We start from the raw sequence: 26,089 nt of genomic DNA, 5'->3' as shown, positions 1-26,089 counted from the left end.
TGGCCCTATGTGAGAGCAATGCGTGGCCGTACCAGGTGACCTGTAAATGCGAAAAAACTGTTTCCATTGCAGTTTTGCGAAAATTTCCTTTTTCGAATTGCCTGAAAAACCACCTCATGCGAGCGTAAAAACATTTTTGCGATATATGGGAGTTTTTGCGAAATTGACGCGTTTCCATTGGGCATATTTTCAATTCGCAATTTCAATTTGCGCAATTTGAAGGGTAATGGAAACGCGGCTGTTATTTCACCCTCAACCATAACCCCTTATCTATCCATCCATCACTGGATCTGTGATAGATAGAACAATAGATAGAAAGATCGATAGAATGATAGACCGATAAATAGAGCGATAGACAGACAAGACAGGTAGTTAGGTAAGTAGGTTGGTAGACAGACAGACAGACAGACAGACAGACAGACAGACAGACAGACAGACAGACAGACAGACAGACAGACAGACAGATAGATAGATAGATAGATAGATAGATAGATAGATAGATAGATAGATAGATAGATAGATAGATAGATAGATAGATAGATAGATAGATAGATAGATAGATAGATAGATCAGATTGTCTCTCTGAATCCTTTATCGAAAGTATTTGTTTCACAAATGGTGTCCATATCCTTGGAGGCTCAGCGCAAGCTAATTAACTGCAATTAGTGTTTGTAACGGGTAATTATATTACAGTTATCCTGTTACCATATGTTGATTATTTAATACAGGGGTGTGCTTGGCATCTGCCGCCAATGAGGGATGATTACACATTATCGAGGTCGGTCGCCTGCCATCAAATCGTGGAATGAACAGATGAGCAACAAAGAAATGAACTATGGGCCACAGAAGGTTAATTTGATCCAGCGCACGATGAAGTTCTCGAATACAGCAAGATGTTTGTGGATTTCATTGCACCTCAGCTGCATGTGTGTGAGGGGGTCTGTGAGCGCATGGGTGTTGACATTGACATTATCTTTTTGAATGATGGGGTTCATAACTTCTAACCTGTTTTCCTTATCTGATGAATCATCATCCAGCAGCAAGCTTCCAGAGACCATCTGAGCAATTACACCATGCAGAGAAAACGTACTGCACCAGGTTTGACTGTAGCCAACCATTTGTGTGCTTACATATAATTAAAATGAAAAAAATAAGTAAATAAATAAATAACATGGTATTACTATTATTTGTTTTTCAGACAGACAGACACAGACAGACAGACAGACAGACAGACACAGACAGACAGACAGACAGACAGACAGACAGACAGACAGACAGACAGACAGACAGACAGACAGATAGATAGATAGATAGATAGATAGATAGATAGATAGATAGATAGATAGATAGATAGATAGATAGATAGATAGATAGATAGATAGATAGATAGATAGATCCCCACAACTTCCATTCTCATTTTTCTCTTGCCACTATAGAAAAATAATCACTTGTACAAACAGTAGTGACAGTTTCACCATCATCCCTTGAGGGACATTTTCTTCTCGTCTTTTCTCTCGGTTCACAATACATCATTCTCCCTGAGGCCAAAATTCGAGACAGAAGCATCAGCTCCTCTGTGCTCATTTGCCCATGTCTTATTTTGCAATGTGCTGACCAAGGACGCTTCCTCCCAGAGCCCCGAGCTACACTACAGAGGTGTGTGGGAGACTTCATATGAGCGATAAACCCAATACCTCGCACATAAACCCTGACAGAAAACAGCCCGATTCCTCCTCAAACCCTTGATACGTTCTCTGCTTGAAGTCGGATAACATTGTGTAGTCATTTTGTTTAGAGATTTGATGATACTTTTCTTTGCCTGCTTCATGAGCCTGCAGCCGTTTACGTACTTACTGATAATAACCAAAGACATTCATAAAGGGAACTATCTGTTCTTGAGTTAATGCGTTTCATCCCACTTAATATGTGTGAATTAACTTCTCCCCATCTTTCTTGTGCTCTCTCTCTAGCTCCTTTCTCCCCTGTCGGCTTGGAGAGTCAAGTCAAATTTGACGCATATGGTGACGGAATGGGCCGCTACAACATCTTCAACTACCAGAGAGTGCCAGGCAGCGACAAGTTCACTTATATCCAGGTCGGAGAGTGGGCGGAGAATCTTTCTCTAAACGAAGGCTTGATCGGCTGGCCAAGAGGAGCGGACGTACCCACGTCTCAATGCAGTGACCCTTGCGCTCCTAATGAGATGAAGAAGATGCAAGCGGGTGAATACTGCTGCTGGATTTGCACTCCCTGCGAGCCCTATGAATACCTGCCAGATGAGTTCACATGCATGCCCTGCGCACCTGGCCAGTGGCCCCGTGCTGACCTGAGCGGATGCTACGACCTTCCTGAGGACTACATCATGTGGGAGGACGCTTGGGCCATCGGGCCCATCTCAATCGCATGCGTTGGCTTCATCTGTACCTTAATGGTCTTCATCGTTTTCATTCGGCACAACGACACACCGCTGGTCAAAGCATCCGGTCGCGAGCTGTGTTACATCCTGCTGCTTGGTGTCTTCATGTCGTACGTCATGACTTTCATATTCATTGCAAAACCTTCGCCTATCGTGTGCACGCTGCGGCGGTTAGGCCTCGGTACCTCGTTCGCAGTGTGCTACTCCGCCTTGCTCACGAAGACCAATCGCATCGCTCGCATCTTCAGCGGCGTGAAGGAGGGCGGGGCTCAGCGACCGCGCTTCATCAGTCCCAGCTCACAGGTGTTCATCTGTCTGTCGTTGATCTCAGTGCAGCTCTTGTTAGTGTCCATCTGGCTACTGCTGGAAGTTCCAGGTACGCGGCGGTTCACCACGCCGGAGAAACGTCAGACTGTCATTTTGAAGTGTAACGTACGGGACTCTAGCATGCTGCTCTCGCTAAGCTACAACGTGGTTCTGGTGGTCCTCTGCACGGTCTATGCATTCAAGACCCGCAAATGTCCGGAGAACTTCAATGAGGCCAAGTTCATCGGATTCACCATGTACACCACCTGCATCATCTGGCTGGCCTTTCTGCCCATCTTCTACGTCACCTCCAGTGACTACAGGGTATGTCTGAAATTTGATTAAATTTGATTGAATTCTGTTATAATTTACTCACATTGTGTCAAACTTGTATTACTTATTTTCTTCTGTGAAACTTTGAAAAAATTTTTTTATCTGTCCATACACTGAAAGACTCCAAGGTTGTTTAGAAACAATCATTTTCATGTTCATATATATCAGGGATGGGCAATTCCAGTCCTCGAGGGCCAATGTCCTGCAGAGTTTAGCTCCAACCCTAATGAAACACACCTGAACCAGCTAATCAATGTCTTCAGGATTACTAGAAGGCTACAGGCAGGTGAGTTTTATCAGGGTTGGAGCTATATATATATATATATATATATATAATGTACCTTAATGGTGAATAACACTGATTATCTCTTCAACACGTGCCTGTTAGTGGGTGGGATATATTAGGCAGCAAGTGAACATTTTGGCCTCAAAGTTGATGATTTAGAAGCAGGAAAAATGGGCAAGCGTAAGGATTTGAGCAAGTTTGACAAGGACCAATTTGTGATGACTAGACGACTGGGTCAGAGTATCTCCAAAACTGCAGCTCTTGTGGGGTGTTCCCGGTCTGCATTGGTCAGTATCTATCAAAAGTGGTCCAGGGAAGGAACAGTGGTGAACCGCCAACAGGGTCATGGGCGGCCAAGGCTCATTGATGCACTTGGGGAGTGAAGGCTGGCCCGTGTGGTCCAATCAAACAGATGAGCTACTGTAGCTCAAATTGCTCAAGAAGTTAATGCTGGTTCTGACAGAAAGGTGTCAGAATACACAGTGCATCGCAGTTTGTTGCGTATGGGGCTGCATAGCCGCAGACCTGTCAGGGTGCCCATGCTGACCTCTGTCCACCGCCGAAAGCACCAACAGTGGTGGGCCCATGACCATCAGAACTGGACCACGGAGCAATAGAAGGAGGTGGCCTGGTCTGATGAATAAAGTTTTCTTTTACATCACATTGCTTACCTGGGGAACACATGGCACCAGGATGCACTATGGGAAGAAGGCAAGCCGGCGGAGGCAGTGTGATGACTTAGGCAATGTTCTGCTTGGAAACCATTTTGCATGGTTGCTTGGATGTTACTTTGACATGTACCATCTACTTAAGTATTGTTGCAGACCATGTACACCCTTTCATGGAAACGGTATTCCCTGGTGACTGTGGCCTCTTTCAGCTGGATAATAACCCTGCCACAAAGCAAAAATGGTTCAGGAATCGTTTGAGGAGCACAACAACGAGTTTGAGATGTTTACTTGGTTTACTTGGAATTATTAAATAATAACTATTTACGCTAATAATTATTATTTTATTAAAAACACCAGCACCAACATCCCACTGGGGATCTTCTGCCCCAATTCTGAGGGTAGGGGACATCTTTTTTTTTTACTTTTCACTTAAATTACAACCATATTTGTAACTGTACAGATGTAAATGAATTCAACTTCCTTTGGGGTCTGGCCAAATCAATTAAAATTCCAACTCATGAATTTAAAAGTAACCCATTTTTAACATAACTGTATTTTGCCCAGTCGTGTCTGACATAAGCAAAAAAAACTGCTCAAATCAAATTAAAGTACCTGAAGCTAACTTAACACAGCTAGATTTAATCTACTTTAGTGAAAATGAATCAAACTGATCTGAGCTGAAAAGCGGAACCCGAAAAAAAGCCATTAACATGCAAAACAGACAATGTTGTCTTGTATCCATGCTTGTGGGACCGCAAGACGCCTGCTGTTCGGATAGCTGTTACGTGTATTAGGAATTACACCAAGTAAGCAGAACTGTCAGATAGAAATCTGTTGACAAATTTAAATCTTCAGCAAACACGCAGCCTCAACAGACAACTTCTCAATAGCTCGTTGATGCAACAAATATATAACACACAGTGATTCCATGTGACAGTGCCTGAGCGCGTCTATAACCGAGCTTGTCATTCACCACACCGAGTGAATCCAATGGAAACTTGAAGTACCCAAACAGCATTGGCAGACGTAGATGTCCTGCTGATGCTAGGAGAAATTCTTGCAGGGAGCAGCTCAAAAATGGGTCTCACTAGGCCGCAGTCAATGAAGTGCAAAGAGAGGCTCTTTGCTCAAGAGACGCGGCCCTCAGAGACTGCTCGCCCACAATGCTGATGCCTGTGGAAGCGCAGGATAGTTGAATGGTACAGAAACCCGAGTGCAAATGCGTGCAAATGCATGCAGCCGCGAGATCAGAGCTACCAACCAACCGAGGAAAACACAACGGAATAAGGGCATCTTTGTAGATGGCTCACTCTGATTACACTGCAGAAAATATGAGCAAGACTAATAGAACAGCTAATCGGTTTGGGTATTTTTAGCAGGACATGAATGTACGCGAATAGGGAACTTAAACCCTCTGATAAGTCATATTGAGATATAGGTCTAACTGAAACAGATTGTACCGTTCATTTAGCTCCCTGTGAAATTGTTCCTTAAGCGGATCGGAATTGTGTTCCCCTGGGGTTGAGAGATTCCTGTTCAGTTTAGCGTTATATCCGTCCTCCTTCCCTTCACTCACAGCGGTGCGCCTTGACGGGGGACTGCGGGGAACAACACAAAGATCTAAAACTGGAGAGAGGAAAATTATGTTCCTAATGGGAGACGTTCAACTACTTCTAATCAAATGCTATTTACGCAGCACTTTGCTAAATGTCACTGTTATTATACCCCCTTGCTCTACCTCTTTATTAGCCAAGGGCTTCTTGATAGTCACAACTAATAGCTTCTGATTATTGGAATAAATGGGAGCCACCAAAGAGACAATGATGGGTGAGAAATGAATTGCGTTTGTCCTCTCTCTTTCAGGTCCAAACCACAACTATGTGTATATCTGTCAGTCTGAGTGGATTTGTGGTGCTGGGCTGCATGTTTGCCCCCAAAGTCCACATCATCATGTTCCAGCCTCAGAAGAACGTCGCCAGTCATCGGTTAAACATGAACCGGTTCAGTGTAAGCGGGCCGGCCACTAGCTACGCGTCCCATGGTGAGATCTACACACAAACAAACAGATACTGTATATTAGATATAAACATTTGAACATAATAATTTGTCACATTTATGCCATGGACACAAATAATACAGAAAATTGTGATTACTGAGGAAAGATCTTCAATTCATTTGATAAATAAATAAAAAATAAAGTCTATGAAGCATATATTACTAATTTATAACTGACACTGGCTTAAACACACTTCGATCCATATATATATATATATATATATATATATATATATATATATATATATATATATATATATATATATATATATATATATATATATATATATATATATATATATATATATATATATATATATATATATATATATATATATATATGTACATAGATGCCTCATCAGTGGCTGTTTCTATGGGCTGCTATAAAAGTTGACAAAGTCATTTTAAGAAAAGTCATTTCAGTCTGCAACCATTTTCCACCTTATTCCACCATATTGGGCATTGCACTTTCTACCATTAATAGTAATATGAGTCTTTGCTATACGTAAGCCACCCACCATATTGGAAAGGTCAAAGCCGGTCTGTGAACACTCAAGAGCAAGTCGACTGTGAAACTGCAACTTCAATTGGATGCATGAATGAATATCTATATCTGCAATAGACTTCAGCAGATGACTTTGCTAAGCTAACACAATAGAACAAGATTGAGGCGTCAGCTATCACAACATTCAAAATTCCCCATAGTTTAAAAACCTGTAATATTAGAGATAATACATATAAAAACACAAACCAACATTCTCACCTGTGAAAGGTTATCCAATTTCTTTGGGAATTCAAATCTCGGCAGTTTCAAAACCAGAAGCTGCTCAATGTTGTGGCATCATTGATTCGAAAGCCGAAAGTATACCTTTTTATTGTCGAACACAGTCGAACGCACAGCCTTACAAAGTACTTCTTTTGACTTATACGCGTACACAGGCATTCAACGCATGCCCAGTTTTGAGGAATTTCTCACCATGAGTTACAACCCATATAAATACTGCAACAAAATGAAATGCGCATGTGCAAACTGTACTCTTCTGATGACGAAATTTGCATCACGCGCACTGTATGCTGACTCTCACGTACGCGAAAAAAGTGAACTATACTTTGGCCTTTACTGTGAGTGACGAAACGCTTGACCATTCCAAGATCGCGGATGTGCTGATGTGTCTAGAGCTTGCTTAGAACACTTTAACAATGCCCTGGTAATCATTCAAAACACCCTATCAACCACCTAGCAATGCCATAGCAACCTCACAGAAACTTTATCAAACACACTTGTTATTGTTGATTTTATCATCATGGTTATGGCATGGTGTGTCTAATGTGATTATAACATACACAAGCATGCAAAATTGCAACCATGATGGTACGAACCACAAAAAAACCCCCATAGAAACGGCATAAGTTGAGAAAATGCTGCAAAGCAATTTATTTGTGCTCTAAATACAAGTGACGCGCAAGGCCAACTGTTTGTCAATGTTGAACTTTCTGCAGTGCTTACACAGGCGGTTTGTAGTGATTACAGCTCTTTGATATGCCAATTTACACTGAGGATTTTAATGTCAGCATTGTCACACAGAGCAGTTGCGTAAGAGCGCAGAGGAAAGGTGCGGTAGGGTTCGGCCGCCTGATGGCGGGTAATAAGCCCATGTGTGCACAGACAACAGTTTCTGCTCTAATGCATAATTCACAAGCACAAAAACAGATCAGGTAAACAGTTTCATCTTTATTTACATTTCATCCATCTAATAAATAACATGACAGACACTGCAAAGAAGAGAAGACACTGCAGCGTGCAGAGTAGAGATCACATACAGTCACAGGCTAGGAGGGAAGAGAGGGGAAGGGAGATGATGAGAGGAGAATCAAATGGGAGAAGTTCTCGGTATACTTTGTGAAAAGTTTGTGGTGCCTTTTTGAAGTTGCCCATCAGTGGCTGACTGTGTTCAGAGTCGCATTCTAACATACTATCACTTTTGCTGCAGTATAGAGTCTATACTATAGACCTTATGTGCCAGAGAAACAAGCGCTCAGCCATCTTTAGAATTTTGAACATCTCCATTATTCTTGTGGTAGCTCTGTATAGAGGGTATGCATCGACATCACTTTCCCGCCGGAGCTAGTCCCCTCAGCCGGGACTGAATGGCAGAAGAGCGGCTGCAATTCTGGATTTAATAAGGGAAAATGCGAATAAAACAAACGGTTATCAGTTTAAACTAAAGGTTGGACCAAAGATCCAGTGATCCATGGATATTGACATGCAGCCAGGATGCGTGTTTTCCTTACATATATATATAAGCCTGATTTCAATACATACAGGTGCATCTCAATAAATTAGAATGTTATGGAAAAGTTCATTTATTTCAGTAATTCAACTTAAAGGACAAAAAAAGAACCTAGGGGTAATTAACACATGGTTACAGAGTAGATCGTTCTCTGGGATGCGTTTTCATGAAAATCTAATGTAAGACAGGAGCCATCTTGGAAAACAGTCTCGACAAGTCGAGCCACGAACGCTGTGCTAAGCTGCGATAATCGACCAGCTCACTTAGCACAGCGTTCGTGGCTCGACTTGTCGAGACTGTTTTCCAAGATGGCTCCTGTCTGTATACGCGTAATGTACTGTCTTTATAAAGTATCTTCTTATTAAACTGTTTGTACACTTACAAAGTTCTCAATGCTTTGGTTTGCATGTAGGGACCCTCATTATGCTACTGTGTTAGTGTGAGGCTATTTTGAGCCATGTTAGTGGTATTAACTAGCGATTTAATTTTACGTATTCTGTGCCCCATATAACGCTAGTATAAACTAATCTGTTTTTAGAGATAAAACTCTTTACATTCGATTTTCATGAAAACGCATCCCAGAGAACGATCTACTCGGTAACCATGTGTTAATTACCCCTAGGTTCATTTTTCACCGGAGTTGTCCTTTAAAAGGTGGAACTAATATATTATATAGACTCATTACATGCAAAGTGAGATATTTCAAGCCTTTATTTGTTATAATTTTGATGATTATGGCTTACAGCTTATGAAACCCCCAAAATCAAAATCTCAGAAAATTAGAATATTGTGAAAAGGTTCAGTATTGTAAGCTCAAAGTGTCACACTCTAATCAGCTAATTAATCCAAAACATCTGCAAAGGGTTCCTGAGCATTTAAAGGGGTCATAGAATGGTACATGCACTTTTACAAGTTGATTATACAGAAATGTGTGTTGGCAGTGCCTGTACACAACCATCCTATAATGATAAAAATACATCCAGTGTTTTTTTTTAATCTCCTTATATATTTTCCCCTGTCTCAAATCGTGTGACGTTACACGGTGTACGCCCCTCCTAAGATTGTTGATTGACAGCAGCGTTTCAACACAGACCCGCCCTGAGCGAGCTGTCATCAGTCCGCCATTGTTGATACTCTGCAGCAGAATGGCGTCTAAGCGATTGTGGTGTTGTGTTGTTGGGTGTAATAACGAACACAGTAGTCATTTTGATGTTCCTAAATCCAAACTGCTGAAGACCCAGTGGCTGCAGTGCTGAGTTTTGTTTTAGAAGGGAATATTCCCCCCCGATCAACGTCAATGTTTGCGCAATCATTTCTCATCAGACTGCTTTATAAACGAGCGTCAGTATAAAGCAGGTTTTGCTAATAAGCTGCTCTTGAAAAAAGGATCGTGTTCCTGCTGCACCTCAGGAAGATCGAAGATGTGAGTGTAACGTTTTATTAACCTTTATATTAATCTTTGCAAATCGCTTGCACGCTTCACGATGAATGAGGCTAAAGTTTACAGGGTAAGTTACATTACGGCATGCTTTCTGAGTATGACGTTCTCAATATAATTCATAATCCCACGTTTATAATGAACAACGCGTTATGTTTGTTATTACAAACAGTGTACTCGGGTGATAAAGTTAACGTGGTAACACTACACTAAGCTTACTTTTGTACATGGTTTATAATGGTGTCTGTTACTGATTAAGAAGTAATGTAAAAAAAAAAAAATCTTATAACATAACATCAATCTGTCAATGAACTAACACATCAGTAAACACATAGTAACTACGCTAGTCTGCCAGTACAAAGATAGATCAAAGTGACATGACGTTAACCAACCATTCAGAAACGTCCTGTTCGAACTTCGATGGGTTCGTCATCTGTTCCTGGTCCGACTCCGGTTCAAAATGATAAGGTTGCTTAGATGCGTCCTCAGAGACTCCCGTTGCCATTATTTCTCGAAAATATACCCTCAAATGTTGTCAAGGCAACACTCCACGTGTGTTGTGGTGTTGTGTCGGGTCGAACCAAACGCCCCACAGAGCAGAGGTCAAAGCTCATTGTCATTTAAAGTCACATACACTGAAATTACTTGCTGAAAACTGAGCTGGTTTTGACCAGGTAAATTGAGTGTTTTCTTACAATACTAATGAGAATTTTTAATTAAAGTATATTACAAACTTTTCATTTAGACACTAAAGAATCATATTAACTTGTACAAAAATGTCATTCTATGACCCCTTTAAATGGTCTCTCAGTCTGCTTCAGTAGAATTCACAATCATGGGGGAAGACTGCTGACCTGACAGTTGTGCAGAAAAACATAATTGACACCTTCCACAAGGAGGGAAAGCCTCAAAAGGTAATTGCAAAAGAAGTTGGATGTTCTCAATGTGCTGTATCAAAGCAAATTAATAGAAAGTGGAAGGGAAAAGTGTGGAAGAAAAATCTGCGCAAGCTGCAGGGATGACCGCAGCCTGGAGAAGATTGTCTGGAAAAGGCCATTCAAATGTGTGGGAGAGCTTCACAAGGAGTAGACCGAGGCTGGAGTTACTGCATCAAGAGCCACCACACACGGATCCTGGACATGGGCTTCAAATGTCGTCAGAAGCGTCTTTCCTGGGCTAAAGAAATAAAGAACTGGACTGTTGCTCAATAGTCCAGTCCTCTCTTCTGATCAGATTCTCTCATTCATCTCATTTGGAAACCAAGGTCCCAGAGTCTGGAGGAAGAAAGGAGAGGCACACAATCCAAGATGCTTGAAGTCTAGTGTGAAGTTTCCACAGTCTGTGTTGGTTTGGGGAGCCATGTCATCGGCTGGTGTTGGTCCACTGTGCTTTATTAAGTCCAGAGTCAATGCAGCCGTCTACCAGAACATTTTAGAGCACTTCATGCTTCCTTCAGAAGACAAGCTTTATGGAGATGCTGACTTCATTTTCCAGCAGGACTTGGCACCTGCCCAAACCTGGTTCAATGACCATGGGATTACTGTGCTTGATTGGCCAGCAAACTCGCCTGACCTAAACCCCATAGAGCAGGGGTGTCCAAACTTTTTTTAAAGGGGGCCGGATTCGATATTGTGGACATACCCGGGGGCCGGTCCCTTTTCTATTATATATGACATGTTTTGTTTCTTTGAAACATGACACAGATTTGACAAAAGCTCGAGCTGACAGTAGAGTAGCTTGAGATGGGACACAGGAAATGTATAGATATTTAATAATATCTGTAAAACTTTCATCAACCAAAAGGTTTTAATGGGTGAAATTTTTTTATTATTAAGAGTTAGAACTCTGTTCTTATTTACATTTAATAAGTGCTCTATTTAGATCACCACAGGTAAAACCACACTACAAAACATGCTTTTCTGACTAGGTATTTCTGTCTTTTTTCCAGTCCAAATATCTAAAAATTCTTAAATCAAGATGCTTTTACTAAGGAAAGTTACATATTGTTTTCTTGATTCCTGGGGGAAAAAATCAAAATGAATTGAGTTTTTGCTTGAAACAAACTAAATTATCTGCCAATCGATTAGAAAAATAATCTTCCAAAATCTTCCTTAAAGATTCCAAACAGAAACATAATTTTTCTTACCCCATGCATTGGCAGATATATTTGCTTGTTTAAAACAAAAACTCACTTCAATTTAATTTTATTTTCCAGAAAACAAGAAAAAATATCTAATGTCATTTAACTTATCTCGTAACATCTTGATTTAAGAATGTTTAGATATATTTAGACTAGAAACAAGACAAAAATACTAAATGACAGCATTTTTTGCAGTGCACACAAGGCAAAAAGTAATACATATACACACACACACACACATATACATATATATATATATATATATATATATATATATATATATATATATATATATATATACACACACAGTAATACATATACACACACACACACACATATACATATATATATATATATATATATATATATATATACACACACACACATATATATATATATATATATATATATATATATATATATATATATATATATATATATATATATATATATATATATATATATATATATATATATATATAGAATGGTATTTAGTCTATAGACATATAAATACAAATGCACAAAACTGCAAGTTTATGACAAAAAAATTGTCTGCAATTTTGTCTTTATTACTCATTTAATACATGTCTACATTACAAATTTAATCAAATTAGATATTAACCTACATTTCTGACAAATTACCATGGTTACAGGTAGTGTTACCACAGTAAATCCATGATAAATTCGAAATGCGAATTGTTGTTTGAAAAATATTTTGAATCGGCTCAGCTGATTTGCATGTTAGTGTTGTTCATTAAGTCAGCGCTGTTGAACTGGATTTAAATTAAATCAAATCACAGAGAGATTCGCAGCTCGTACCGGAGACCTCTGCACCGAACTCGAACACTTCTCATTGGCTGTTTAGTGGTCGCGTGATCGAGACTCTCAACAGGTAAACACATTTGTTCAGAGTCAGAGCTCGCGAGTTGCGCAGAGCACAAGCAGCGCTGTTTCGTTCCGCTTTGGGCGCTGTTTCCCTGGCCTAAAGTCTAGTACATTGTGAAACTGCATGATTTGTAAATGATCCGTGGCGGGCCACATATAATACATTTTAATAGACGCGCTGCGGGCCGTTTGAAATTCATCCCCGGGCCGCATTTGGCCCGCGGGCCGGACTTTGGACACCCCTGCCATAGAGAATCTATGGGGCATTGCCAAGAGAAAGATGAGAGACATGAGACCACACAATGCAGGATAGCTGAAGGCCGTTATAGAAGCATCCTGGTCTTCCATAACACCTCAGCAGTGCCACAGGCTGATAGCATCCATGCCACGCCGCATTGAGGCAGTAATTTATCATTCACAAAGACTCGCCCCCTTTAGTTACTGTTGCTATGTCCGACAAGCCATGGTGCTCTCACACCACACACGTTCTCACGTAGAGAAAATACATTGCGGAGCAAAGAGGACACTGACAACACGCCGACAGGACAGAGCTAGTTACTTTTGATATGAAACAAAGGCTCAACTTTGAAATTGTCATTTTTTTAAAGAAATTTAAACAATAAATACAGTTTTGGGGCTCTTTAATGTGTAGTGATCGCTGTAGCGCCTCAGTTAAAGCTGCTCGTGAACCGATTATCTCTTCCTTCTAGTTCATTGATAATCATGAAATAAACATGAATGAACACTAAAAGAAATGTTGTTTCAACTGCGGAAAGATGTCAGTACACACATCAGTTCAAGTCCACCAACGTTAATCTACTAACAAAACGGCAGATTCGGCGATGTGATTGGTCAGATCGCCTGTCAATCAAACTTACGGTGAAGGGTGAATTCATGCAAAAGGGGCCCAAACCAATACTGAGTACATGTGCATGATTATACTTTTCAGAGGGCCAACATTTCTGTATTTAAAATCCTTTTTTTTATTGATTTAATGTAATATTCAAATTTTCTGAGATTTAGATTTTGGGGGTTTCGTAAGCTGTAAGCCATAATCATCAAAATTATAACAAATAAAGGCTTGAAATATCTAACTTTGCATGCAATGTGTCTATATAATATATTAGTTTCACCTTTTAAGTTGAATTACTGAAATAAATGAACTTTTCCACGACATTCTAATTTATTGAGATGCACCTGTAAATACGTCAATATTAATCACCGTCAGTCATCACAATTTCGAGATTGAATCCCGCATTTATATGCGGATATGTGGCTATGTATTGAAGCGTGCATGTGGCCGCTTTTTCTTTTTCTTTTCAGTTTTATTCAAATTCTGAATAGTATAGGCCTATTTTTTTTATATTGCCTAGACAGCGCGCAAAGAGTGCTCCCTTCATAACCACTAAAAGCTGTCACTCATTCAATGAACGTGATTTCACAAAGTTTCGTTATATTAATCAGTGAAGCTGACTACACAATGAATCTCTTATTTACATAATGTCTACATTTCGTTAGAAAGGATATGCGTGCGTGGAGAACTCAGCACTGACAAAAACTCGAGCGGTGAGTGGATTCTAAATTCAACACCTGTGATTGGCCATTGCGTTCAAGAAATTAACAAACATGTCTGTGATTGGCTACATTACTCACCGAAGCGAAAACACGTTGGAAATTTAATCATTTGACGAACGCAAATACAGATTACGCTCTGGAACTCTTTTTCACTAATAATATGCTATTATTACTAAGAAATCAGATCCTAGACCAGCAGTTATGGGCAGCTTTTCCCTCTAAAAGTAATTAGTAGCAGAAGCAGCAAGCGTTACACGCTATTATCAATTCTGTCTCCCTCGGTCCAGAGGGGGGCACACAGGGATATCCTTGGGGTCCATGGCCATGGTTACATAGTATATCATTTCAATCATGATTGAATTTCTTGCTAATATAACTACATTATGCTATTTTATACAGCAGCTGCCAAAAGTGATGTCCAGCTTAGGAAAATAGACATCTTCACCCTTTATTCAAATACTATAAAATAAAGATTTTGTAAGTATATTGCAAAGTTATGCTTGGAGACAATTGTTTTATTTGTTATATTTCGGCCAGGCTATCATAGAAAGAAATTATGACCAAACAAAATATTATTAACTAATTATGATGTAGTCAATGTGTGCAAAATAAAACCTGTAGCTGTAGTTTACCAAATAATTTTGATTGATAAATACCTTAACTAAGTTCAGTGTTTTGTTCTTCCCTCATATTTTGATGGTTTAATCGAACTTGTAGGGCCATAAACAACAAATATCCCCTCCGGACATCACTTTTAGCCAGTACTGTATGCTTTTACCATGATATAAAATGACTTCATATTATGTGCCGCCGCTTTTCCATCCCTTCTTTGCATTGATCTAATCCTCCTTTCGCTCTTTCTTTCTTTCTTAAGCTTCGGTGACCGCCCAGTATGTTCCGACGGTGTGCAACGGAAGAGAGATTGTTGACTCCACCACTTCCTCTCTGTGACCCCGCCCCCTCCTCCAGACTCCTGCTCCTTAGCGACTGTTAGCCAATCAGCACACATTGTGCTCTGTCCAAGAACTAGGTCTGCTTACAATGTGTAGAAAGTGTGATTATGATTATTATTAAATTATTTTTAGGGCTCGTTGTAAATATTAACTGACATTGTTGTAGAGAAACAAAAGAACAAAAAAATCCTTTATAGAGAGATTTTGGAAACTGTTGTTTTGATAGCTTTATTATGTATGTTGTAAACGGCCATGATGTGATGATGTAAAACTTGGGCCAAAGTAGAGACTGACAGAAATGGCTCTGCCTGCAATACTGGACACAATTTGTGGTCGTTTTCTTTTGTAGGCCTCATTGTAATAATCTAAACTGTATGTATTTCTATGTTGTACATTTTGTACAGAATCTTAACCGATGGTTTTAACAGCACACGTCGACAGTATTAGAGTCTACGCTGGTCATGAGGTCCAGAGCAGGAAAACCATCGAGTGAGCGAGCGCTCGCGCCTCAAACTTCACGTCGTCTCATTACAGGCAGTGGCTTGATACCAGAGGCTACAACACCATTTTAGTAAACTGTCATGACATCTGAAAACATATTACATTAACTGCATCTCATAAGCATTATGTTAATGGCTGTGATGCATGTTTATGTTGCAGCACAGATATGCGGTGTTTCGAGACGTTATATATGTTTACACTGCCTCTGACGAGTAGCCTTCAGGGATGGAAAGTCTGGAAGATGAGCATGTGAGGTACTGTGAATCTTACAAAGTTGAAACATACCTCTTTTCCACCATCATGGTGTTGTTGCCGCCCTGCAGTTTTCTACTGGATAAAAGTTGATTTGACGGAGAAGCAAAAAAAACGGGTCCACATCTACCCCTTACAAACCAAGAAACAGTACTGTCAGAGGGCAAACAACAGGTTAATGTCCTCTCCAAAAAAAATTTTAAACTACAAAAACTACTGCAAATATTTATACAGTATATATATGAAAATAAACATATTTGCAATATACATTATAAATATTTATATGTCTCTTTCGGCTGCATTTATTTGATCAAAATACAGTAAAAACAGCAATATTGTGAAATTATTATAATTTAAAAGTACTGTTTTAAATGTAATTTATTCTTGTGACGGAATTTTCAACTTCATTACTCTAGTCTTCAGAGTCACGTGATCCTTCAGAAATCATTCTAATATGATGATTTGCTGCTCAAGAAGTATTTCCTATTATTATCAATACTGAACACAGTTGTGCTGCTTTATATTTTTGTGTACCCCAACTCCGGCACTGGCACCATTTCAGTGGAAAAATGGTTAATCAGTTGCGTTTCTGACGTGGGAAATGCTTTGTGATGCAGTGAATGTATATTGTATTCTGTTGTTCGATATCGGCTTGTTGTGCCTTATCATTTGTCCTATCGTTTTAATACGAGAGGTTCCTCAGAGCCTTTTGGCGGGAGGGGACCGGGCCATTTTTTTTACAGACATCTTTTTTTACATTTCAGAAGTTTTATACATTTCTATGTTTTTCTGTTGGTTCGTTTGGAAGAAAGAGGGACGCTCGGGTTCTTCGACAAGCTGACGATTTATGGAGAGCTAAAATGTTAAAAGTTTGTTTTTAGCTCGCGGCCATCGCTTGGCCTCAAGGGATTCTGTACAATATCACGTTACCTAATGCAAGTGTCAAACTGTATCATGTAATATAAGGATCATCCATTCTTGGCCCGTCATAAAGTGATATAGTAAACAAACATGTAACAGTAACCTAGAAATGCTAAAGCTCTCAACATTCATAATTCATCAGCATGGCAGCAAAGGAAATCATTTGTGTGTCAGTTAACAGTACCAGGAGGTGAACATGCACAGCAGGAGCGATAAAATCAGATAACAGAAGACAGATTTAGTCTTCCTATGGAGACAGATTTGCTTACAGAAGCACAAGAGATGTAGTACAACTATACACACACATACAATCAAAATGCAGCCAAGCCCATATTATATGCTTCCTTACTTTTTTCCCCCCTTTGCACCCACTAATTAGTACTGCTGAAAAGTAGGGTTATGATTTTCAACAAACCTCTAATCCTAAGTTAATGCCGTTATGTAAGTAAAATCAACAATTTGTGCCTGGCAAATGAATAAATCTTGTAAACATCAATTGGACTCACATTGAAGTAAGAATAATAGCCATATCTATGGATCAGAATAGATAACCAGATAGCAAAGCCTTGGAAACAAAGCCTTAATACCCTAGTAACATGGTAAACAATGCTCAGATCACCTTAGAGACTGCATAGCAATGCCCTGGAAACTGATCAAAACATCCTAGCAACTGCAGAGTAATGTTAAAAACCACTAAGAACACCCAAGCAACTGCACAGTAACATAAGAAAAAACACCCAGAACACCATAGAACCTGCATAGTAAGTAACACTTAGAACACCTTAACAACTGCATAGCAACACCCTGGAAACCACCTACAACACCATAGCAATACCCTAGACATTCTAAAAACCACACAGAACACCTTAGAACATGCATAGTAAGTAACATGCTAAAAACTACTTAGAACACCATAACAGCTGCATAGCAACACCCTGGAAACCACCTATAATACCCTAGCACAATGACATTCTTAAAACCACCCAGAACACCCTAGAACCTGCATAGTAAGTAACATGCTAAATACCACTCAGAACACCTTAGCAACTGCATAGCAACACCCGGAAAACCACCCACAGCACCGTAGAAATGCCATAGTAACATGTAAAAAAAAACATCTACAACACCATAGCAACTGCATAGTGACACCCTGGAAACCAGTACTGTGGTGGTGGTCACTGGCGAGATCTACAGTATAAATTCTCACAATACTTGAAATGGTTCTTCAAAACAAAGGTCAACATGAGGACAGCAGATACAGTCTGTATTTGAAACAAAGAAAGTTAAGTAGTAAGAGAATGTAGGGAGAAAAACATCATGGGGTTATGTTTTTAAAGCAGTTTGCTGCCCCATAAACTCCAGCACGATACTCAGCAACTCTGTGCTTTTGTGGCGAGGCAACACCATCCCAAAATCTGCACACATCCTCTTTCCACACGTTAAGTTGCTAGGGGTCCTCATTCCAGCCTTAGTCTCTTTAAGAATGTATTTGAGAGAAGAAGAAAAAGTCAAATGTGGCGGTTTCATCTGAGTGGCTTAGAAACGGTTTAGGAGGGAGGCGAGACTGCAGTCTGCGCAGAAACACAAATCGAGAGCGAGCCTCCCTCACCCACTGCAGCAATTTCATTCAAGTCAGAGTGGGGATCGAGGGTCTTACTGCAGAATCAGCCAGCTGTGTCTAAACGTGTCACTGCATGGAAAAAATTTAAGAAAACTTTCATAGAAATGTTCGTGTTTGACATAAATCTTCACACACCACGGCAGAATACGGTTGCCAGTCCTGTTTGGAGAGCTAAAATCGCTGAGGTTCATAAACAGTTTGGTTGTGAAAGAAAGAGACAAACTATAACCAAAGTGGCACGTCCTGATTTTAGACGCGTTCCTGGTTCAACATATTTTGTTGATCCTGGAACAACATTCCTGTCCGAAAATTTAGTCCTCACCATATCCTACCCATAAGATATCCCTAAAAGCAGAGTTAAATGATACGTGAATAACACTGATGTAGAAGCAACAAACACTTACTGTAAGCCTAAACTTGACTGTAAACTTGTGCCCTCAAATCTGACTGGTTGATTGTAATGTTGCACTTGGTGAAATCAGGTTAGGCTACCGTATTGTTCCGAATATAAGACAACCCTGATTATAAGACGAAGACAAAAAAGCGAAGCGGGAAAATGAATATTTTGTGTGCGAATAGTTCGCGTCAAAACCATTCACATCAGCCGCGACGCGAGTTTGCGAAGTCTGTGACGCTTCAGAGCTCCAACATTCCAAAACATTTGCGGCGACAGCTGAGAAAACACGGACACTTCATCATTCAGTGAAGACGAGCTTTTCATTTTATTTAAAAGACCGAAAAGAAGGTTTTGGGTGCACCCAGTCTTAAAGAACAGAGCGTCTGAAGGGGAGTATGCTAATCTTGTACAGGAGCTAAAACTTTATCATGGCCGGTTCCGCACATACTTTCAAATGTCCGTGGGACAACTTGAGGAGCTCCTCCAGAGACAGTAGCAGCGCATCTGACAAGACAAACGCACACTTCAGGAACCAATTGATCCAGAGCAGCTGTTTCCAGCTATGTTTCCAGTTGAGTCACAATGTAAAGATTTAAGTGCCACAGTCGTACTTGATGGAAATATGTTCACTTAACTCAAAAGGTTATGTTATCGTTGTCTGTAGCCTACAGTGGGCAAACACAGCTGCAGCTGTAATCTCATGAGAAATGTGATACCTGGCAAAGGTTAATGTTGATTGAATAGCTAATGACATCAACTGGACATTACGTGACCTTTGTTTCCTTGTATGTGATTGGTTTAAGCCTTTTCTGTCGCTGTGAGTGTTAAAAAAAATCGACATTGAAACGGAAAAAATAAACATCGTTTTTTCGCCGCAGCACATTCGCGTTCGGTGTGGAAGCACTCATTACACTAACAGCTGATCAAAAAATAAAACCATTGCGCGAATTATTCGCGCGTCAAAATTGCGTCCAGTGTGAAAAGACCTTAAGAGTGAATTTGTACACATTTTAAAATAAAATGTTCGCAAATAGTTTAAATTGAGTACTTCATTAGCCTACTATTTAATTATACATTTAATTATCCAATTACTTTATTTTTATTTATAATAATATAAATTATACCCCAAGGCGCTCCGAGCACTCCTACAAAAACACGAGGAGCAGCAGGCGGCTAAAACGCGAGGCACTAAACAGTGCATAAACAGCACGCAAAATGCTCACTGCCAATATAAATTTTTTTTTAAAAAGTGCCTCTCACTGCAAAAAACTCGTTCTGTCTGATCGGGGCCTTAGGCTATCCATTTCATAGTGATAATAACCATGTAGCCTACCAAAATTTCATTAACAGTGGAAGTGAAATCCTTGAAATCTGGGTACTGTCTTACGTTTTAAAATCACATACAGGGGGAGTTTGGATCTGTCAGTGGGGCAGGCAAACATGACATTCACACGGCTCTTAGATTGTTTGCTTCTTTTTGCGCTCACTATCCTCTAACATTACACTCTGACACACCATTTTTCTTTTGTTTTCTTTTGCACATTTGTTTTACGCATATTTGGCGTCCTATTGTTGCGTGCGTATTATTGACATGTAAAAGTCTAGACCATGAATATAAGACGCACCAGTTTTTTCCAGATGTATAAGAAAAAAACTTGTCTTATATTCGGAACAATACGGTACTTTACACTTACAGGAGTCACATCTGAATTTTAAGAGCAAGTTCGGTTGATGTGTGAGCAGAATTATAGTCAGACTCAGTAACTAGCGAAGAGTGTAGCATGTGATCAGAATGCGAGACAAAATGCCTGTTAAAAGGATAGTTCAGCCAAAAATGAAAATTCTGACCAAATCTTTCCAAATCTGTATGACTTTTCTTTCTTCTGTGAAACAAGATTGTTTTAAAACACCCTGCAACATTCTTCAAATTAGCTTATTTTGTGTTTTGCAGATTAGAAAGTCATACGAGGATGAGAACATGATGACAATATTCATTTTTGGGTGAACTATCCCTTTAAGTGTCTGGGCAGAGGAGGAAATTGGGCTGGGGGAGAGACTTGATATTAGACTCAATATCTAAAAGCAGCAGTAGTTGCCAAAAATATTTTAGAATAAATACTAAATCTAAATACTTACATAATCCAAATAAGGCCTGCGAGTTTGAGAATGGGATTGATTTTGTTTTCCGTTGTACGTACAGGCTAATTTAGAGTCACATCTGTTAGTAAATACGGTACATTTGTCAACCCCATATACTTTTTTTCTGAAACGGCATGTTCATTGGATGTATCAAGAACAATTCGGGGTGATTTCAAAGTTGTGTGTAAAGGTTTTTCTCACTAAAAACTCTCCTTCAAATCTGTAAAAGAGGTATAAATGTGTGAAACATGTACTTCGGGAAGGCACTGAACTTTTTTTCAGTTTGAACACAAAGCAATAGAACAGTACCCACGGTGCAGTGTGCAATAAAAAAGGACATTATGACATCACAATAAACCAACTAAATGATGAATTGTCTTTTTTCTTCCTCATTTCGGGGTTGTGGGATAACAGTAAATCTCCACTTCAGACATACACTGACATACCTTCTCAATGCTTTCTGTGTCAGTGACTGTGATGGATTCAGATGTCTCACAAAGATGAGCATTTCCTCGCCGATAAAAAAAAAAAAGAAACTTCCCTGTGTGTTCTCTCTTCTACTAAATTATTCTGCTGACATCCAATCAGCTGGCTTCTGGCTTTCTAAAGAGGGTGAAGCAGAAGAGATTATGAGCAGGGAAAATGGAATGCAATTTTTGCCAGGGATTTTCTGGCCAGAATAATACATCGGAAGTGCTGAAGTGCTGAAGCCTTTGAAAACCCTTCCTTTTATCAGCCACATAAGTTCGCCTGAGGAGAGAGAGGACAGGTGAGAGAAAGAGAGAGAGAGAGAGAGAGAGAGAGAGAGAGAACGGCATGAATGAGAGCATGAGAACTGGAGGTAAAGTGATGGCTGAGGGATAGAGATAGTGAGGGAGTTTTTTTGGTGAATTGTACACATCACCCTTCTTCTGTCCTCAGTGGAATTCTAATGGCTGTGGCACAGACTCGAGGCTTTTATGGGAGATATCAGAACCGCTGCACTTTTCCAGGTTAGATACAAACTCTTCCACCTACAACACAATATTTCTGAAGCCCTGGGAGACGAGGAATCACAGGAATGAGTGAGAGTCAGAATAAAAGAAAGTGAGATGACATTCGGATATAGTGAGAGAACTAATGAGGAACGTACAAAGCGTTTGCTGCACCGCTGCAGCATTACTTTAAGCGATAGTTCACCCAAAAATGACAATTCTGTGATCGTCTTCTCTCTGTCATGATGATATAAACCTGTACGCTGTTATTTTTTTTCTGTGGAACACAGAATCTTGCTTGTCATATTATTGAGCACATTTAAAAACAAACAAAATCAATTCATTAAAAGGTATTCCAGTCCATTAAATTTAAATTGGATATAAAAGGCCAAAGTTGCCATGAGAAATTAAGATTTTGTGTATAACAACTTGATGACTGATCATCATATGCAGCTGACTAGAAGATGATGAAAATATTGCACAAAGCATATGCAGTATGTACCACTTTTTTGTTGTTTTCCTTGCCTTTTATCAACTGCCTTGCTGTATTTTTCATTTATTTTTAAAATAATGAATCACCCAAAAGCAACCCGACTCACAATATTACAAGATTTGTTTGAAAAGAAAAAAGTCTTGTGGACTTTATTTTTGTTGTTGTCATCGTCCTTTTCATCCGCTTTTTCATTCTCCTTGCTGTGTTTGTCATTAATTTCCAAAATAATACATAAATGAAAGGCAAACAAATTCACAATATTACAACATTTGATTAGAAGAAACATTTAAAATGGCAAAAAAAAATACAAATTAAATCAATCAAACAAGGCGGCAATGTGGGTGGGCAATATACCGGTAGAAATGTGTCAAGCAGTGGTGTCTAGTTACCTCACGTGACGTTGCTGTGCTGCACGTTCACAAAAGCGTATTATCTGCATTCGTTTTTAAGCACTGCAGTTTAAAAACAGGTGATTTAAAACCGTTGAAACGCAATTAGCAGCCAAAGACAACTCATTTCAGTATATGCGCTCTCTGGGAGACTGTTTCTCAGTGCTGTCTGAGAGACGCGCGACATGAAGCCGCTGCTCATAGAGCGCGTGAGAACTGAACTGAGTGCTTTTTGCCTCCTAATTGGGCTTGAACGACATACACATGTGTCAAAAGTAACATATATTTGCAAGTAAACTGTCATTTATGTCTTAAGTGAACATGAATAGTTGAGAAAAAAAACGGAGAAATTGAGAAAGAACAACCCAAGTATAATGGATCAGTGCAGTTGGTATTAAGGTGACAGCATCCACATTTAGTTGCTGTCATTATAGAGGGTATGTAGGCTATTGACGTCACTTTCCCACTGGAACACGCCCCCTCATCAGGGACTGAGTGGCAAAACAGCCTGCTGCATGAAAACGTGAGTAAACCAAACTATTGACAATTTAAACTAAAGGTTGGACTCCATAGTGTTCCTTAGAACCTACCAAAGATCCAGTGATCCATGGATATTGACATGCAACCAGGAATCATGTTTCTTGGCATTTATATGAGCCTGGGAGATACATAAAGCAAATTTGCCTGTGAACGCTTTATATAAATACAATATAGATATGTCTAAATCCAGATGATCACTCAGTGGTTCTCAAAGTGTGGTACGAGTACCACTAGTGGTACTCAGGCTGCCTCTAGTGGTACGCAGAGGAATCACTAAATATATTAATGTTAAAACACAATACATTTTAATTTAATCTTTGAGTAAAGTTTTATTTTTTTTACATTTAAGTACAGTACAGTTTAAATTTAACTTTACAACACATTTTAATTGAATCATTATTCACTTATTTTATTTACCTGTAAGCGCAGTGCAGTGTTAATGTTTTTTTAACAATGTTATATTGGCTGACAACAATAATATTCCTATTAGGAATAAACTGCCTCGTTTTTGAACTGTGCAGAGCTGTAGCTGGATAGTTAGACCTACTACGCTACTGTATTTTAATGTTGGTCATTATGGTGGTACTTAGAGAGCCACATATTTTCTGAGGTGGTATTTGGTATAAAAAGTTTGAGAACCACTGACTTATATCAATGTTAGGCCTATATATAGTTGCATATCCAGCCCTATAGTTTTTGTCTGTTTATTCAAAAATATGCAATTATGCAAAAAAATGAGATGGTAAACATTTAATTGATGAGTTGTCAATACAATATATAATAATACAATATATAGGGTATGAGTCCAGTTGTTTCTGTGAATTGCAGCTATTCATTTGCATTGGCAGTCTGTAAAAATATACCTCCGATTTTTTGTCAAATCTATTTGTTTCGTCAATATAAAGCTCTTTCCCGTTTTAGATGTGTTTTGTGTGTTTTTCATGGCATTCACGCTGAAAACCAATGCTGCCACTCAGGGTGCATAAATGCAGTCACTCTGACCAGTGGTGGCGTCACGTCCTATTAATGCTAATCAAACAACAATAAAAAAGGAGAGAAAATCTCTCACTGCTCTTGACTGGATCACTTTTGTAATTTTAATAAGAATAAATGGATATTTAATTTAAACAGTAAAGACTATGCATTGTTTTTTATATATATATTTGATTAATTTATACATTTTATTTATTTCTAGTGCTTGAAGTTTTTCAGGTATGTCCATTTCAATTATGTTCTATTAGTTTGTTTTCTTTGCTCTTTCTTCATCACTGTTTATTTGTCTTCAGTTAGCTTGAGTTTTTTTAGGCTAGTATAAAATCAAGCACATAGGCATGCAGACTGCTTCTACAAACATTTGTGAAAGAATAGGTCGCTCTCAGGAGCTCAGTGAATTCAAGCGTGGTACTGTGATAGGTTACCACCTGTGCAATAAGTCAAAGCATTCATGAAATGTCCTCCCTACTAAATATTCCATGGTCAACTTTTAGTGGTATTATAACAAAGTGCAAGCAATTGGGAACAAAAGCAACTCAGCTACAAAGTGGTAGGCCACGTAAAATCACAGAGCGGGGTCAGCGCATGCTGAGGCGCACAGTGCACATAAGTCGCCAACTTTCTAGAGAGTCAATAGTTACAGACCTCCAAACTTTGTGTGGCCTTCAGATTAGCTCAAGAACAGTGTGTAGAGAGCTTCATGGAATGGGTTTCCATAACTGAGCAGCTGCATTCAAGCCTTACATCACCAAGTGCAATGCAAAGTGTCATATGAAGTGGTGTAAAGCACGCCGCCACTGGACTCTAGAGCAGTGGAGACGTGTTCTCTGGAGTGACGAATCACTTCTCTATCTGGCAATCTGATGGACGAGTCTGGGTTTGGCGGTTGCCAGGAGAACGATACTTGCCTGACGGCATTGTGCCAAGTGTAAAGTTTGGTGGAGGGGGGAAAGGAACTCTTAATGCTTCAGCACACCATAACATTTTGGACAATTTCATGCTCCCAACTTTGTGGGAACAGTTTGGAATGGCCCCTTCCTGTTCCAACATGACTGGGCACCAGTGCACAAAGCAAGATCCATAAAAACATGGATGAGCGAGTTTGGTGTGGAGGAACTTGACTGGCCTGCACAGAGTCTTGACCTCAACCCGATAGAACACCTTTGGGATGAGTTAGAGCCAGGCCTTCTCATCTAACATCTGTGCCTGACCTCACAAATGTGCTTGTAGAAAAATGGTCAAAAATTCCCGTAAACACAGTCCTAAACCTTGTGGAAAGCCTTCCCAGAAGCGTTGAAGCTGTTAGAGCTGCAAAGGGTGGGCCAACTCCATATTAAACCATACGTATTAAGAATGGGATGTCATTAAAGTTCATGTGCATGTAAAGGCAGATGTCCCAAAACATTTGGCAATATAATGTATATATCGTTATCGTGAAGTAAAATTATTCGTATCGTGATATAAGACAAAAACTCGCCATGAACCACTCATCCCAAGGACTGAAAATTATGTAATCAAAT

The 26,089-nt window shown here is 39.5% G+C and overlaps 1 protein-coding gene across 2 annotated transcripts in view; it reads left to right on the top strand.

Annotated features, from left to right (window-relative positions):
* Positions 1 to 15,347, top strand: part of grm3 (glutamate receptor, metabotropic 3) — a gene marked incomplete at both ends in the record, with an annotated part of 41,627 nt that extends 26,280 nt beyond the window's left edge. Inside the window, 3 exons of one of the 2 annotated variants that reach the window (XM_079825485.1) lie at positions 1,971 to 3,046; positions 5,876 to 6,053; positions 15,271 to 15,347. In XM_079825485.1, the coding sequence (XP_079681611.1) occupies positions 1,971 to 3,046; positions 5,876 to 6,053; positions 15,271 to 15,347 (1,331 nt within the window). Of the gene's footprint in view, positions 1 to 1,970; positions 3,047 to 5,875; positions 6,084 to 15,270 lie in introns of both variants that reach the window. The other variant, XM_079825484.1, reaches the window with a different exon arrangement.
* Positions 15,348 to 26,089: the final 10,742 nt, after the last annotated feature.

This window comes from Gobio gobio (genome assembly GCF_949357685.1).
Source record: "Gobio gobio genome assembly, chromosome: 9".
NCBI classification, from domain to species: Eukaryota; Metazoa; Chordata; class Actinopteri; order Cypriniformes; family Gobionidae; genus Gobio; species Gobio gobio.
Note: the sequence above shows the minus strand (reverse complement) of the source record. Positions and strands in the feature narration are given on the sequence as shown.